The sequence below is a fragment of the Gorilla gorilla genome, chromosome 9 (assembly GCF_029281585.2).
Source record: "Gorilla gorilla gorilla isolate KB3781 chromosome 9, NHGRI_mGorGor1-v2.1_pri, whole genome shotgun sequence".
Classification (NCBI taxonomy): domain Eukaryota; kingdom Metazoa; phylum Chordata; class Mammalia; order Primates; family Hominidae; genus Gorilla; species Gorilla gorilla.
This window is the reverse complement of record NC_073233.2, coordinates 132,916,079-132,932,971: the sequence shown is the minus strand read 5'-3', so window position 1 is coordinate 132,932,971 and position 16,893 is coordinate 132,916,079. Positions and strand designations below refer to the sequence as shown.

At 38.0% G+C, this 16,893-nt stretch overlaps 1 protein-coding gene across 14 annotated transcripts in view; it reads right to left on the bottom strand.

The window, feature by feature from the left end:
* The window catches only part of CCDC15 (coiled-coil domain containing 15), an 87,119-nt gene that overhangs the window by 38,475 nt on the left and 31,751 nt on the right, over positions 1-16,893 (bottom strand). For 2 of the 14 annotated variants that reach the window (XM_055355136.2, XM_055355137.2), the window contains exons 7-12: positions 16,346-16,492; positions 15,100-16,107; positions 12,013-12,132; positions 11,645-11,767; positions 10,541-10,648; positions 9,959-10,033 (exon numbers count right to left, since the gene is read on the bottom strand). In XM_055355136.2, the coding sequence (XP_055211111.2) occupies positions 9,959-10,033; positions 10,541-10,648; positions 11,645-11,767; positions 12,013-12,132; positions 15,100-16,107; positions 16,346-16,492 (1,581 nt within the window). Of the gene's footprint in view, positions 1-8,569; positions 8,654-9,958; positions 10,034-10,540; positions 10,649-11,644; positions 11,768-12,012; positions 12,133-15,099; positions 16,108-16,345; positions 16,493-16,893 lie in introns of all 14 variants that reach the window. The other 12 variants (XM_004052356.4, XM_019035724.3, XM_055355138.2 and 9 more) reach the window with 7 other exon arrangements.

Sequence of the window (16,893 nt, the reverse complement as noted above, 5' to 3'; positions counted from 1 at the left end):
TTGTAAAGAACAATCTAGAAAGTAAATTAAGAAAAAATTTACATTTACAGTATCTTCAAAAAGAAGAAAACACTTAGAAATTTAACAGAGGAAGTGTGAATTTTATACTCTGAAACATACAAAACATTGTTTTAAAAAAATGAAAGATGATCTATATAATGGAAAGACATCCCATGTTTATGGACTGGAAGACCCAATATCGTTAAGATGGCAGCATTCCCCAAATCAATCAACAAATTTAATAATCCTCCATCAAAATGTCAGTTGATTCTTGGCAGAAATTGATAAGATGATCCTAAAATTCTTGTGAAAATGCAAGGGACCCAGAATAGCTAAGACAGTCTTGAAAAAGAACAAAGTTAGGGGACTCACTCTTCCTAACACCAAAACTTACTACAAAGATATAATAATCAAGATAAATTGTACTAATACAAGGATAGATATGCTATAGATCAATGGAATAAAAGTGAGAGTTCAGAAATAAACTCTTACATTTATAATGAGTTGATTTTCAATAAGAGTGCCAAGACAATTGAATTGAAAAATAAACGGCTTTTTAACAAATGATTCTGGGACACAGGTTATCCACATGCAAAAGAATGAAGTTGGACCGCTCCCTAACACTATACACAAAAATTTACTCAAAATGCATCATAGGCCTAAATATAAGAGCTAATACTATAAGACTTAGAGGAACGCATAGGAGTCAATCTTTGTGATTTTGGCTTAGGTAATGGGTTCTTAGATATGACAATAAAAGCACAAACCATGAAAGAAGAAGTAGACAAATTGGATTTTATCAAAATTAAAAACTTTTGTGCTGCAGAGGAAACCATCAAGAAAGTGAAAGGCAACCCACAGAACAGAAAAACATTTGCAAATCATATGTATCTGATAAGGGACTTGTATGTGGAACATATTATGAATTCTCATACTCAATAATCATAACGCAAATAACCCAATTACAAAATGGGCAAAAAGCATCTAACAGTTCTCCAAACAAGATATACAAATGGTCAGTAAGCACATGAAAAGGTGTTCGACATCATTAGCTATCAGGAAAATACAAATCAAAAGTACAGTGAGATGCTACTTCACACCCACTTGGATGGCAATAATTAAAAATACAGATAATAACAAGTGTTGGTGAGGATATGGAGAAATTTGAGTCCTCATATACCGCTGGTGGGAATGAAAAATGGTGCAGCTACTTTGGAAAAATCAGTTTGGCAGGTCCTCAAAAGGTTAAGCACAGTTATCATACGTTCCACCAATTCCACTATGAGGTATAATATGACCAAGAGAAGTGAAAAATATGCCCACAAAAAAAAACTTGTACACAAATGTTCACAGCAGTACTATTCCTAACAGCCAAGAAGAAATAAGCCAAACTTCCATCAATAGATGAATTGATAAATAAAATGTGCTACATGCACAAAATGGAATATTTTTCAGCAATGAATAGGAACAAAGTACTGCTATATGCTACATCAATGGATTTTGAAAACACATGCTAAGTGAAAGAAGCCAGTCACAAAAGGCCACATCTTTCATGGTCTCCTTTATATAGACTACCCAGAATAGGCAAATCTGTAAAGACAGAAAATAGCTTAGTGGTTGCATAGGACTGGAGGTGGGGCTAAAGGGAAAAGTGGCGTGGTACAGGACTTTTGGGGGGCGATGAAAATGTTCTCAGATTGATTGTGGTTAAAGCCACAAACACAACCTGTGATTTTTGCACAACCCTGTAAATACTAAAAATACTGTATACTTTAATAGGTCAATTGTATATGTGAATTATAGTCATTCATTATTTGCATATTCCACATTTGCAAATTTGCCTATTCACTAAAATTTATGTGTAATCCCAATACTTATGGTGCTTTTGCAGGCCTTTGCAGACATGCACAGAGCTGTGAAAAATTTGAGTCATCCAATATGCATGTTGCCAACTGAGGCTGACCAAGGTGATACTCTGCCTTTTTGTTTCAGCTCTCATACTGTAAACAAGTGTTCTTTTTGCAGTCTATTTGGTGCCAAGATTTTGCATTTTTGTGTTCTATGTTGGTGATTTCACTGTTAAAATGGTCCCCATGCATAGCTGAAGTACTATCTATTATTACTAAGCACAAAAAGGCAGTGGTGTACCTTATGGAAAAAATATGCATGTTAGATAAGCTTCATTCCAGCATGAGTTACAGTGCTGTTGGCTGTGAGTTCATGTTAACGGATCAACCATATATATTAAATAAGGTGTTTTAAAGAGAAATATATATAAAATAAGGTTATGTATTGATTAGTTGACAAAAATGGTATGACCAGAGGCTTGTAGGAATCTACCCCCGGTATCTCCCCTACGAGCAAAAATTCAGTATTTCCTGATTCAGTGTTTGTAACAACTTTATATAACACAACCACTATGAATGACAAGAATAAACTGTATATATCAATAAAGCTATTATTATTTTAGAAGTTATTTATTTGTTTTGTGACTCTAAACGTCTGAAAATCTATACAGCAAAATGTTAATGTGAAATATCTCTAAAATTTGTGGTTATCTTTTTCATTTGTGTTTATCTTCTCTACAATAAAAATGAAATTACTTTCTGTTTTCAATAAAGAAAACTGGACTCCCAGTACTAATGACGAAGCACAACTATGGGCTCTCTCTCTTGCTCTCGCTGATTGTAACTAAGACTTCTGAGAAATGTAGCTCCTGGGATCTACCCCCTATGGAGAGCATAGGGGGTAACCTAGAGAGAAGTGAGCTAGAAAGTGGACCCCTTAATTCTGTGTGTGAACTGGCATATATCTCAGAATCCCCCTTGAATTGTGCATGTATGGGACAGACCTATAGGAGTATAATGAAAGCTTTGAAAACTAAAGTAACATTGGAGCCATGGTGCATAGGAGAGATCACTTACAGTTGGAATTTAACCAGGTGACTGCCTGCTAGAACAAACAAACAAATAAAAGATACAATATTCTTTAGAGGATTTTAACAGAAACCAGAGTCTCAAAATACAATATTAGAAATATTAGCCTGGCATGGTGGCTCATGCCTGTAATCCCAGCACTTTGAGAGGCCAAGGCGGGTGGATTACTTGAGGTCAGGAGTTCAAGACCGGCCTGGCCAACATGGTGAAACCCCGTCTCCACTAAAAATAAAAAAAAATTAGCCAGGCGTGGTGGTGGGCGCCTGTAACCCCAGCTACTAGGGAGGCTGAGACACGAGAATCACTTGAACTCAGGAAGCAGAGGTTGCAGTGAGCCAAGATCACACCACTGCACTCCAGCCTGGGTGACAGAGCAAGACTCCATCTCAAAAAAAAAAAAAAAAAAAGTCTAGGATACAACTTAAAATTAGTTGACATAGAAGAAAGCAGGAAGATGTGACCAATTCTGAGGGGTAAAGATAATAAACAGATCCCAACTCCAGGGTGACCCGGATGTTGAATTAACAGACAAAACTTTTAAAGCAGTGATTAATACTTTATCTATGAGGTAAAGGCAAACCCAATTGAAGTGAATGAAAATACAAAAGTTCTCACCACAAAAATAAAAACTATTAAAAAAATACAGATCCAAATTTTAGAGACAGAAAAACACAATATGTGAAATCAAAATTTCACTGGATAGACTCAATAGAAGAATGAAAAAAAAGTCAGTGAACTTGAATCTATTGGATCAATATAAATGATCCACTGTGAAGAACAAAGAGAAAAAATAAGACTGAAAAAAAAATGAACAGCATGTAAATGATGCATCTGTGGGACAATATCAAAAGGTCTAAAATTTGTGTAACTGGAGTTGCAGAAGGAAAGGAGAAAATAATTAGTACATAAAAAAATTTGGAGACATAATGGCAAAAAACTTCCCAAATTTGGTCAAAGATATAGATTTACAGATTGAAAATGTTCATCATACCTGAGATGGGATAAACTAAAAAACATTATGCCCAGACACATCACAATTAAACTGCTGGAAACCAAAAAATAACAACAGTTTTGAAAGTAGCCAGAAAAAATAGACACATTACATATAGAAGAACAATGACTCAAATAATTACAAATTTGCTATCGAAGACTGGAAACCAGAAGACAGTGGAAAAATATTTCTAATGTGCAAGCAACAAAAAGAGTCAATAAGTAGAGACTCTCGGCCGGGCGCAGTGGTTCACGCCTGTAATCCCAGCACTTTGAGAGGCTGAGGCAGGCAGATCATGAGGTCAGGAGTTTGAGACCAGCCTAACTAACATGGCGAAACCCCTTCTCTACTAAAAATACAAACATTAGCCAGGCATAGTGGTATGCACCTGTAATCCCAGGTACTCAGGAGGCTGAGGCAGGAGAATCGCTTGAACCCGGGGAAGCAGAGGTTGCAGTGAGCTGAGATCACACCACTGCACTCCTGCCTAGGCGACAGAGTGAGACTCTGTCTCCAAAAAAAAAAAAAAAAAAAAGTAGAGACTCTCTCAAGTTTTTCATGAAAACATGTATGATTATTGGAGGCAAAAAAAATGGAGTTTTCAGTGTAGATAGATGGAACACCTATGACAATTATAACATAAAGGGGAAAGGGGAAAAGGACCTATCTGATTATAAAGCTTCTACATTTACTTAATGTGGTAAACTATTAACTCAAAGTAGACTGTGAAAGGTTTGGTATATATATTGTAATCCTCACAGCAACTATTATAAGATAATATGAAGAGATAGAGACAAAAAGGTAATAGGTCAATTAGAATGAAATTAAGTAATATTTAAATAAAGAGACTTCTGCTTGAAGCCACAATGCAATAATAGAACGGAATTTACCTTCCTGCCTGAAGACTGAGAAAACAAAAAACAAACAAAAATCTATACAACAATGGTTTTTAAACACTGACTATTAGGAAGCATAGGATAATTATTTCTCATAGACAGTAAACAAATGTGGTCAGTGGTCAGCACTACAACTGTCCCAGCTTACTGCCTGAATAATTTCTAGTCCACAACATGGAGAGAGGGATTCCAGACAGACCCTGGCAGCCTCTCTGGGGGGCGACAAGAAGAAACCACACTGCACCTTTAGCACTTTGCTTGCAAATCTCAGCTAAATTTCCAAGTTCATTGCTTAGAAGTTATGCCTTCCATACAACTGTAGGACACAATTTGGCTAAGCTTCCTACCACTAAATAACAAGGATTACCTTTCCCCCAGTTTCCATGTTCCTCATTTCCTTGAGCTTCACTGGCAGTTTGTTTGTTTATTTATTTATTTATGAGACAGAGTTTTGCTCTTGTCGCCCAGGCTGGAGTGTAGTGGTGCGATCTCGGCTCACTGCAACCTCTGCCTCCCGAGTTCAAGTGATTCTTGTGCCTCAGCCACCCCTGTAGCTGCGATTACAGGTGCATGCCACCATGCCTGTCTAATTTTTATATTTTTAGTAGAAACAGGGTTTCACCTTGTTGGCAAGTCTGGTCTCAAACTCCTGGTCTCAAGTGATCCATTCACCTCAGCCTCCCAAAGTGCTGGGATTATAGGCATGAGCCACCATGCCCAGCTGGCAGTATCTTTAATGTAGACATTTCCACCAATATTTTGCTTATAACAACGAAGATATTCTCTAAAATGATGGCCAGGAGCAGTGGCTCACACCTGCAATCCTAACACTTTGGGAGGGTGAGGCAGGAGGATCACTTGAGGCCGGGAGCTCAAGACCAGAGTAGGCATCACAGCAAGACCCTGTCTCTACAAAAATATAAACATTAGCCAAGCATGGGTAGCACAACCTCTAGTCCTAGCTACTTAGGAGGCTGAGGCAGGAGGATCACTTGAGCCACCCATTTGAGGCTTCAGTGAGCTATGATTATACCACTGCAATCCAGCCTGGGCAACTGAGTGACAGTCTGTTTCAAAATATAACAATAATTTAAAAAATGATACAGGCTTTCTCTGTTATGGGCCTCAAAATTCTTCACCTCTATCCATTACCCATTTTTTTAGCCATTTCCACGTTTTTTCGATATTTGTTGTAGCAGCACCCCATTCCCAGTACCAAATAGCTACAAACAGGAAACAACCCAGATGTCCATCAATAGGAGATTGAATAAACAAACTGTGATATATTCAAATAACGGAATGCTATACAGCAACGCAAAGAATACATTATTGATGCAGCAATATGAATGAATCTCAGAAACATTATGCTGAGCAAAAGGAACCTTGCACAACAGGATTCATCCTGTACAGGAAGGTCTACAACAGAGAAAACTGATTGTGGAACAGTCAATGGATAAATGGGTAATCAAAATGTAGTATATACATTCAGTGGAATGCTATTCAGCCTTAAAAAGGAAGTAACTCCTATAATATGCTGTAGCATTATGCTAAGTGAAATAAGGCAGGCACAAAAGGGCAAATACTGTATGATTTCACTCATATGAGGTACCGAGAGTAATCAAATTCATGAAGACAGAAAGTAGAATAGTGGTTGCCGGGGACATGGGGAGAACAGACTGAGAAATTACTGTTTAACGTGTATATGGTCTCAGTTTTACAAGATGGGAAAAAACTCTGGAGATGGATGGTGGTGATGGTTGCACAACAATGTGAGTGTACTTAACACCACTGAACTGTATACCTAAAAAGGATTAAAATGGGAAATTTTACGGTATGTATATTTTATCACAATTTTTTAATGTGTCTATATTTACATGTGTATAAATGCTTATAAAGAGGACTCAAAGGATGCATACAACTCTTGACAGTGATTAACTCTGAAGAGGAGAGAATTAGCTGGTGGGGCTTGAAGAGAAAACTTTTCCTCTGAGATAGTAGGAATAAGTAATAACAGCAACAAAAAGAAAGTAAACGGTTAAGGCAGTTATTGTGTGATAGCTTTTATTTTCCGTATGAAAGTTGAGAATATGGGGGTGCAGCAGGAAGTTTAAGGAGTGTTTAAGATTTAGAATAGTCAGGGTAGGGCATTGGGCAGCCCTGGGAACCCTAAGTATGAATGTGATATAAATCTATACTATTAAAGTGTTTTGTTCAAAAAGGCTGGATTATTTGGCAGCGTAAAAGGTGAAAAGATGGCCAGGTACAGTGGCTCACACCTGTAATCCCAGCACCTTTGGGAGGCTCAGGTGGGAGGGTCACCTGAGGTCAGGAGTTTGAGACCAGCATGGCAAACATGATGAAACCCCATCTCTACTAAAAATACAAAAATTAGCCAGGCTTGGTAGCACATGCCTGTAGTCCCAGCTACTCAGGAGGCTGAGGCACAAGAATCACTTGAACCCGGGAGGCGGAGCTGCAGTGAGCTGAGATTGCGCAACTGCACTCCAGCCTAGGTGACAGAGTAAGACTCTGTCTCAAAAAAAAAGGAGAAAAGGCTATTCCAGGGTTGAAAATTTCCAGGGATAGTAACAGCAGAAGGACAAGAAGAGATTCAGATCACCAAAGCTGTAACCTGAATTGAATAGTCCAGAGTAAGTACCCCTCTTGTGTGCTTTGTGAATGCCCCATGCGTCCTCTATCACTAATTATGCTGCTGCATAATTATGTTTATGTATCAGTCTCTCTTCTTTAGATTCTCTGAAATTTGAGTGTCGTGTCTTGCTCACAACTGTATCTTTGATATTTAGGACTTAAACAATGGCTAACACCTAAAAGGTGCTCAATAGATGTTTGACTGATCGACTAACACATTCAAAACGTATCTACCAAGTGACTACTAGGTACTAGCCACTGTGCCAAGTGCTGTTCATACAATGGTAAACAAAACAGGTATGGTACCTCTCTCAAGAAGTTTATGGGCTAGTGGGAAATCTCTAGACAATAAGAAAACAAGCAAATTAATAATTAACTACAAATTGTTTTGTACTGAAAAGGAAACAAACAGAATGCAAGGATAGAGAAAAACAGAAAAAAGATCTATTTTTGATAAGGTGGTAAGGATAGTCTTTTCCAAGGAGGTGACATTTAAGCTGAAACCCGAAGGATAAGAAGGGACCGACTTTATGAAGAAAAAAGGGAAGACTACCCAGACAAGAGGAAAAAACATATGCAAAAGACCTGAGGTAGGAAAGAGCCTGGCAGGGCTCAGGATGTATAAATGACAATGTAGACTAAAACACAGCAGCATACCCTTAGGCCAACCTTACAGACCCAAACTAAAAATCACCAAGAGTTGCAGTTCAGTCCTGAAAACCGCAGCCCAAACTCTATTTTCTGCTTCTTTGCCTCCTTTGAATTTTGCCCTCTTAAAGAGGCCAAGAGAAAATTTCTCTTCAGTCTCTCACACAGCCAAACACTGCTGGTTGCCGTAAGCCTTCGTTTTTAAAAACATAAAATCAGAAAATAAAAATTATGCACAGAGGGGTAAAATTCCAGTGATAATAAACTAAACTTCGGTTAAGCCACGGAAAAATCTTAGTAGGCCAGGATGTTGTAACATTTTCTTGAAAAACTACAGATCTTAACTCAATGCCCCCAAACCTTAGGCAAGAGAAACCTAACAAGCTCCAGCCCAAACCTGATTAGTTTATTTCTTGGTGAGCCTGCCTTATGCTCTACCAGCTTACTGATGGAGATCCAGTACTGGCCATGGGGTGGAAGATCCTCATAACCCCTGCCCTCAGAAACTGCTCATTTCTTCCCCTCTCACACTGTAAAAGACAATGGCCATCAGAAATATACCTTTTATAAAAATACATCTAAAATATAGTTTTTCAAATGGACAATAAATGCTCCCCAAAATACCCTAGGTTTCAATGGGAGACCTAAAATAATCTTAGGATTAGGATAATAATATCAGGATGCATTTTGCGCTGTATGAAATAAAACAGGAATGTGCTTTTTGATCAGCCTGACCACTCCCAGTTTAGTAGGTACCTATAATCTTGTCCAAATTCCACTGCTCATACCCTGTGATGTGCTCTACCTGTCATCTGCTGGAAGTATCTCTCTGGTGCACGGGTGAAAGGTGCTAATGGCCACCCAGAAGCAAATCCTGTGGCCATCTTTCAGCTGACCAAACAGATAGCTGCTGCCTAACGTATAAGTTCTAAAAGATACAAAAACACTTACCAAATTGTGTGAGCAGGGGTATCACAGTAGTGATAATACTGTAAGCTTCAGTGATAGCCCTGAAGTAATCTAAATGAGTCAGAATAGTCTGATATATTATGGCACAAAAGCAGACATTATACTTCTTGTCACCATTCTGGATCTTAACTCTACCTGCGAAGCAATCTTCAATTTCATCTATAATCCAAGGATAATAATAGTATCTATCTTCTATGGTTATTATGAAAATCAAATAAGATACTTCATATAAAATTCTAAGACCATTTTGGCTGTGGTAAGTGTTCAATGAATGTAAGCTGTTATTCATAATAATGTTAATAATACTATTGCTAATCTTAAAAACAGATAACGTGATCATCATGATCTTTTTTGGTAATGAAACTATGACAAGCCCAGCTCAAACTCTAATTTGCTTTCTGTTGCTTACTCTTTAATGCACCCTGCTCTACCTGCTCTCTGGCAGAGCCTGGATCTTGGATTTCATGTAAAATATATCCATGGCGCTCTGGAAGTAACTCCTTCCTCCATCTCTCATCTGTCCTATCACGTGAGGCCTACTCATAGTTCCTGTGCTAAAAGACAACATAAACACTGAACATAACTTATCCAAGCGGGATCATCATTCCTGTGGCAATGGTAAAAGCTTCAGTCAAGAAGACTGAGGTAGTTTCAATAGGTCAGAATGGTGTGATACATCACAGAACAAAAGAACGTTATATTCTTTGCCCGTTATTACTGACCTTAACACTAAATTCCTGAAGCAGTTACATTGCCCTGTCAATCTTCAGCCAAAAAAAAAGCAATTTACACTCTGTTACTTACTCACTATATTCTGCTCTACTTCTCTAGAAGAGACTAGATCTTGAATATTGTGTGAAACATACCAATGGCACTCCAGGAGTATTTCCTCTTGCAATCTCCCATTTCTCAAAAGATGAGGGTAGTTTGATATGCTTGTTCTAAAGGAACAACAAAATACAAAACTGATTGTCTAAGCAGAAATGACGGGCTAGTGACAGTATTACAGACTTCAGTGACAATCCCAGAGTAATGACACTAGGTGAGGATAATAGAACACAGTTAAAGCTGTGTGTGTGTGTGTGTGTGTGTGTGTGTGTGTGTGTTCAACATAAAAATTTCCAAACTTGCATCAAAGTAGAAAAAAAAAAAGTACAATGAATCTCAAGATTCAACAATTACCCAGATTCAACAATTAGCAACATTTTGCTTTATTATCTATCTCTTCTCCAGTGTTTTTCCTGGAGTATTTTAAAGTAAATTCCAGATTATTCTGGCACATTTTGAAATAACCAAAAACATTATACTCTTAGCTTAATTCTGGAGGCCTTAATTCTATGTATTCCACAAACAAGCTAGCTTGACAGGCTTCAGCCTCAATGTTAATATGATTTAGCCTTGTTCCCCTTTTAGAAGGTATACAGTCCTCCTGCTGTATTCGGTTCTACCTGTTCTCTAAGGGAGTCTTGGTCCTGGATTTTAGGTACAACATATTGATGATAGTCCAGAGGCAATTCCTCTCTCACTCTTTCTTCTCTCATAAAAGATGCAGGTTGCTTGAGAAACATATTTTAAAGGAAAAACAACAACAGAAAAAAAATTGTGTAATGCTAATCATAATATCATAAGCTTCAGTGAAAACTCCAGAGAAATGAAACCAGGTAAAAATATTCTGATATGTTTTGATATGAGGGAGATGTTACACTTTTAGCTCAACTATGTAGACCTTAATTCTTAATCCCATCATTGACAGAATAGTCTGACAAACTCATCAAATCCTAAGTATCTTCTAGTTCCTACATTGTACATGTAGGGGCATTATGCTTGCAGCAATACTGTTGGCTTTGGTAAGAGTTGAAGAATAATCTTGTTAAATTAAAATAGTCAACTGATTCTGGAATAAGATATGAACGTGATACATCAGCCTCAGAAATCACTGAACTGATTTTGACTCATATAGTTCCCTAGACCAGGGTCTTTTGTACCACTGAAGTACAAAGTAGAAGAGAAAAAAACAAAAAGGAGAGAGACCAGGAGGAACTGAATTGTTTAGGGTTTAACACTCTATGCTCCTGAAGCAGTTCCTCTGTTCTAATAGGACTTAGGATCATCTTCCCACTAATGTGGGAAGGAATAAAAAATACTGTATTCTGGCCGGGGACAATGGCTTACGCCTGTAAACCCAGCACTTTGGGAGGAAGAGGCGGGCAGATCACCTGAGGTCAGGAGTTCGAGACCCGCCTGGCCAACATGTTGAAACCCCATCTCTACTAAAAAAACAAAAATTAGCCGGGCGTGCTGGCATGCGCCTGTAATCCCAGCTACTCGGGAGGCTGAGGCAGGAGAATCGTTTGAACCCGGGAGGCGGAGGTTGCAATGAGTCGAGATTGTGCCACTGCACTCCAGCCTGGGCGACAGAGAAAGACTCCATCAGAAAAAAGCCACTATATTCTTAGGTTAGCTCCAAAATCCCTCATTCTAAATTACCAGTTGTTGGGATTTATAAAACCTGGGTACTTCCTTCCTGTTTATATCTTTTTCTTCTACTCTACCTGATTTTTGATGTCATCCTGGTCCTGGGATTTGGGAGGCAAACACTGATAGTCTGCCAGAGAAAAGTCTTCTCTCCCTTTCTCATCTGTCATATCAGAGTATGGCTCCTTAAAGTGTACTTTCTAAAAGAGAAATAATAATAAACTATAAATTGTCTAGCAAGACTAATATGATGGCAATAATATTCTAGGCTTCACTGAAGGCCAAAGGGTAGTTTTTTTCAGGATAATATAAAACATTATGGAATAAAAGAGACACTCATACTTTTTGTCAGTTCTGAAGTTTAGCTGAGAACAACCTTTGAAAGCTTCAAACTACACTCTAAACAATTCAGTTCCTGTTGGTCTCTGTCATTTTTCTTTTCTACCTTGCCTCTGATGGAGGCCTGATGATGCCTGCATAGAAGATCCTGATAGACATCCAGAGCAAGTGCCTCTCTCCCTCTCCTACCTATCAAAATGGATGTTGGCTGCTTCAGACTTGCTTTCTATAAAAGAACAAACACAACATATCAATTGCTCAGTTAAGAATGACAGGTTAAGACTTTAGGTTTTAGTGAGAATTCTGGAGTTAACCAAGATCAGAATATAATTGAGCACCTTATGGAAAAACCAAAAACTACACTCCATTCCACAAAAGTCCAACCACAACCCTAAGTAATCTAATTCCTGTTGGTCTTTCTTCTTCCTTTTAGTCTAACTGATCTCTGGTGGAGGGATGGCCTTGGAACCTGTGTGAAAGATACTGCTGAGTACTTATGGACCACTCCTTTTTCCATCTTTCAGCTGTCTAAGCAGATAATGGCTACCAGAAATATTTCTCCCAATGAAGAAGATTAAAAATAAAAAATTAAATTGTTCACAAAATCTGGGTAGAGTGTTGATTTAAAAAATTAAATAAAAAGAAAAGAAACAGCAAATTGTTTATTTGGAGTAATATGCTGCTGGTAATACTTTAACACTTAGTAAGAGCACTGGAGTTTTGAGAAATCAATCAAGAAACTATTTTTTCCAAGTATGGATCTCCAAATCAGGTACAATATACAGCATACCTATTTTTATTATGCTTTGCAGATATTGTGTTTTTTACAAACTGAAGGTTTGTGGCAATCATACGTCAAGCCAATACACTGGTGTCACTTTTCCAACAGCATGTGCTCGTGTAATGTCTCTGTGTCACATTTTGGAAATTTTCACAATAGTTCAGACTTTTCCATTACTATTATATCTGGTATAGTGATCTATGATCAGTGATCTTTGATGTTACTATCCTAATTGTTTTGGGGCACCATAACCACGCTCATCTAAGACAGCAAACCTAACTGATAAATGTTGTGCGTGTTCTCACTGTTCTACCACCTGGCCACCCCCCTACCTCTCCTTAGGCCTCCCTATTCACTGAGACACAACAATATTGAAATTAGGCCAATTAATAACCCTACAATGGTCTCTAAGTGTTCAAGTGAAAGAAAGAACCACATGTCTCCCACTTTAAAGCAACAGCTAGAAATTATTAAGCTTAGTGAAACAGGCCTGTTGAAAGCCAAGACAGTCCGAAGGCTAGGCCTCTTGTACCAAACAGCCCTGTTGTGAATGCAAAGGAAAAGTTCTTGAAGGAAATTAAAATCTACTCCAGTGAATACATGATAAGTAAGAAAGCAAAATAGCCTTATTGCTGATATGCAAAATGTTTTAGCAGTATGGACAGATCAAACCAGCCACAACAGCTCCTTAAGCCAAAGCCTGATCCAGAGCAAGGCCCTAACTCTCTTCAATATTATGAAGGCTGAGAGAAGTGAAAAAACTACAGAAGAAAAGTTGGAAGTTAGCAGAGGTTGGTTCATGAGGTTTAAGGAAATAAGGTGTCTCTATAACATCAAAGGGCAAGGTGAAGCGGTAAGTGCTGATGAGAGGCTACAGCAAGTTATCTAGAAGATCTCTAGCTAAGATCACTGATGAAGGTGGCTACACTGGACAACAGATTTTCAGTGTGGACAAAACAGCCTTATATTTGGAGAAGATGACTAGGAGTTTCACAGCTAGAGAGAAAAAGTCAATGTCTGGCTTCAAAGTTTCAAAGGACAGGCTGACTCTCTTGTTAGTGGCTAATGCAGCTGGTGACTTTAAGTTGAAGCCAATGCACATTTACCATTCCAAAAGTCCTAGGACCTGTAAGAATGGCACTAAATCTACTTTTCTTGTGCTTTGTGAAGGGAATAACAAAGCCAAGATGACAGCACATCTGTTTACAGCATGTTTTACAGAATATTTTACACTTACTGTTGAGACCAACTGTTCCAAAAAAAATAAAGATGCCTTTTAAACTGCTCATTGACAATGCACCTAGTCACCCAAGAGCTCTGATGAAGATATACAAGGAGATTAATGTTGTTTTTTCATGGCTGCTAACACAACATCCATTCTGTAGTTTGTGGATCAAGAAATAATTTTGACTTTCAAGTCTTGTTATTTATAAAATACATTTCTGTCACAGACAGCAATTCCTCTGATAGATATGGGCAAAGTAAGTTGATACCCTCTGGAAAGGGTCCACCATCTTGATGCCATTAAGAACATTCATGAATCATGGGAGGAGGTCAAAATATCAACCTTAACAGGAGTTTGGAAGAAGTTGATTCGAACCCTCATGGACTTTGAGGCATTCAAGACTTCAGTGAAGGAAGTAATTGTAATGTGGTAGAAACAGCAAGAGAACTAGAATTAGAAGTGGAGCCTGAAGATGTGAGTGAATTGCTGCAATCTCATGTTCAAACTTAAATGGATAAGGAGTTACTTCTTATGATGAGCAAAGAAAGTGTTTTCTTGAGATGGAATCTACTGTGAACATTGTTAAAATGACAACAAAGTGTTTAGAATATTACACGGACTTAGCTGATAAAGCAGTGGCAGGGTTTGAGGGAATTGATTCCAATTCTGAAAGAAGTTCTACTGTAGATCAAATGCTATCAAACATTATCACATGCTACAGAGAAATGTTTCGTGAAATGAAGAGTCAAATGATGTGGCAAACTTCATCATCTTAAGTAACTTCCACAGCCACCCCAAACATCAGTAATCACCACCTTGATTAGTCAGCAGATATCAACATTGAGCCAAGACCCTCCACCGGCAAAAAGATTATGGCTTGCCGAAGACTCAGATAATCGTAAGCATTTTTTAGCAATAAAATATTTTTAAATTAAGGTATGTACTTTTTTTAGGCATTATGCTGTTGCACACTAATAAACTACAGTACAATATAAACATAACTTTTATACGTACTGGGAAGCCAAGAAATTTGTGTGACTTACTTTATTCCAATATTTGCTTTATTGCAATGGCCTGGAACTGAACCCACAGTATCTCCAAGGTATACTTGCAATCCTTACAAATCCCTCCTCAAACCCTAAGTAGCTTATTTCTTCTTTTTTTATCTCCTTTCTGCTCTATTTTACCTGATATTTTGGTAGAAAATCTTGGTCCTGACATTTGGGTAGAATATTCTGGTCGTTGGAGAGAATATGCAGGTCTCTCGGTAGAAAATCCCGGTCCTGACATATGGGTAGAATATTTTGGTCTTTAGGAAGATAACCTTGGTCTCTGGGTAGAAAATCCTGGTCCTGACATATGGGTAGAATATTTTGGTCTTTGGGAAGAACACCTTGGTCTCTGGGTAGAAAATCCTGGTCCTGACATTTGGGTAGAATATTCCAGTCTTTGGGGAGAGCATGCTGGTCTCTAGATAAAAAGTCCTGGTCTTTAGGTAGAAAATCCTGGTCTTGATATTTAGATAGAATATTCTGGTCTTTGGGGAGAACATGCTGGTCTCTAGATAAAAAATTCTGGTCCTTAGGTAGAAAATTCTGGTCCTGATATTTTGGCAGAATATCTTGGTCTTTGGGGAGAACATGCTGGTCTCTAGATAAAAAATTCTGGTCCTTAGGTAGAAAATTCTGGTCCTGATATTTTGGCAGAATATCTTGGTCTTTGGGGAGAACATGCTGGTCTCTGGATAGGAAGTCCTGGTCCTGATATTTGAGTAGAATACTCTGGTCTTTAGGGAGAACACAGTGGTCTTTGAGTAAAACATCCTGGTTTTTCGTTAGAAGAGCCTGATTTGTGGGTAGAAAATCCTGGGTTTTCAACACAATACTCCCTTCTTCTAGCTCAGTACTCTGGGCTTTCAGCATAATACCCTGAGTTTCTGTCTTAATAGGCTGGCCTTCTGGCTCAATGGCCTGGCCTTCTGGCTCAGTAACCTGAACCTTCATTTCAACAGCCTGGGTATCTGGCTTAACACTCTGGATTCCTGTCAAATCACCCTGGGTTTCCAGCAAATCACCTTGGGCTTCTGGAAAATAATCCTGGGCTTCTGGCAGAATATCCTGAAGGCCCTCAAAATGTAACTGCTTTTGTTCTTCCTCTTCCATCAGAACAAATAATGGATTTTTGAATTTTACTTTCTAAAAGTGAACATAAACACCAAATACAGAATGTGAGTTAGCAGCAATACTCTAGGTTTTCCAAAATAATCAAAATATCAAAATGATATGGCAGTGAAGCAAATTACTAGAACAAAATGTGAAATTATAATCTTTGTCCAACTTAACAAAAGCTAAATCTACAATCCTAAATCAGTACAACATTACTGGCAATACCTAGTCCAAATCACAATTAATTTAATTTCTCTTATTGCTTTACCTGAACTCTGCTGAAAGGTTTGTTCTTATCTTCAGAATGGATAGCCTGCTGGTCCTGCTGGCCTCTCCCAAACAAATCTTCTTTCCCTTTCTCATCAGTTACAAGAGATGAAGATTCCTCATAGTCAGGTTCCTCATGGTCAAATTCCTAAAGAAAAAAACAATGAAAACGCGCACACACACACACACACACACACACGCACCATGTAGCTATTATAGGAAGAAACAATGTGATTGCAATAAAATTCTAGCCTTCAGGTCACTGCTATTATAATTTTAGTAGGTCAGCATAGTCAAATGTTATACAATGTTTACAGTGCAGGACTGTATAATGAAAACTAAAAAGATAATTGAAAGAAATGACAGATGATCAAAATAAATGGAAAGACATAACATGTTCATGGATCAAGAGAAAAGATTGGTAAGATGGTAATATTTCTCAAATTTACAACACTCCCTATCAAAATGCCACTTGCCTTTTCTTTGGCAGAAATTAACAAGTTAATCATAAAATTCACATGGAAATGCAAGGAACCCATAGTAGCAAAA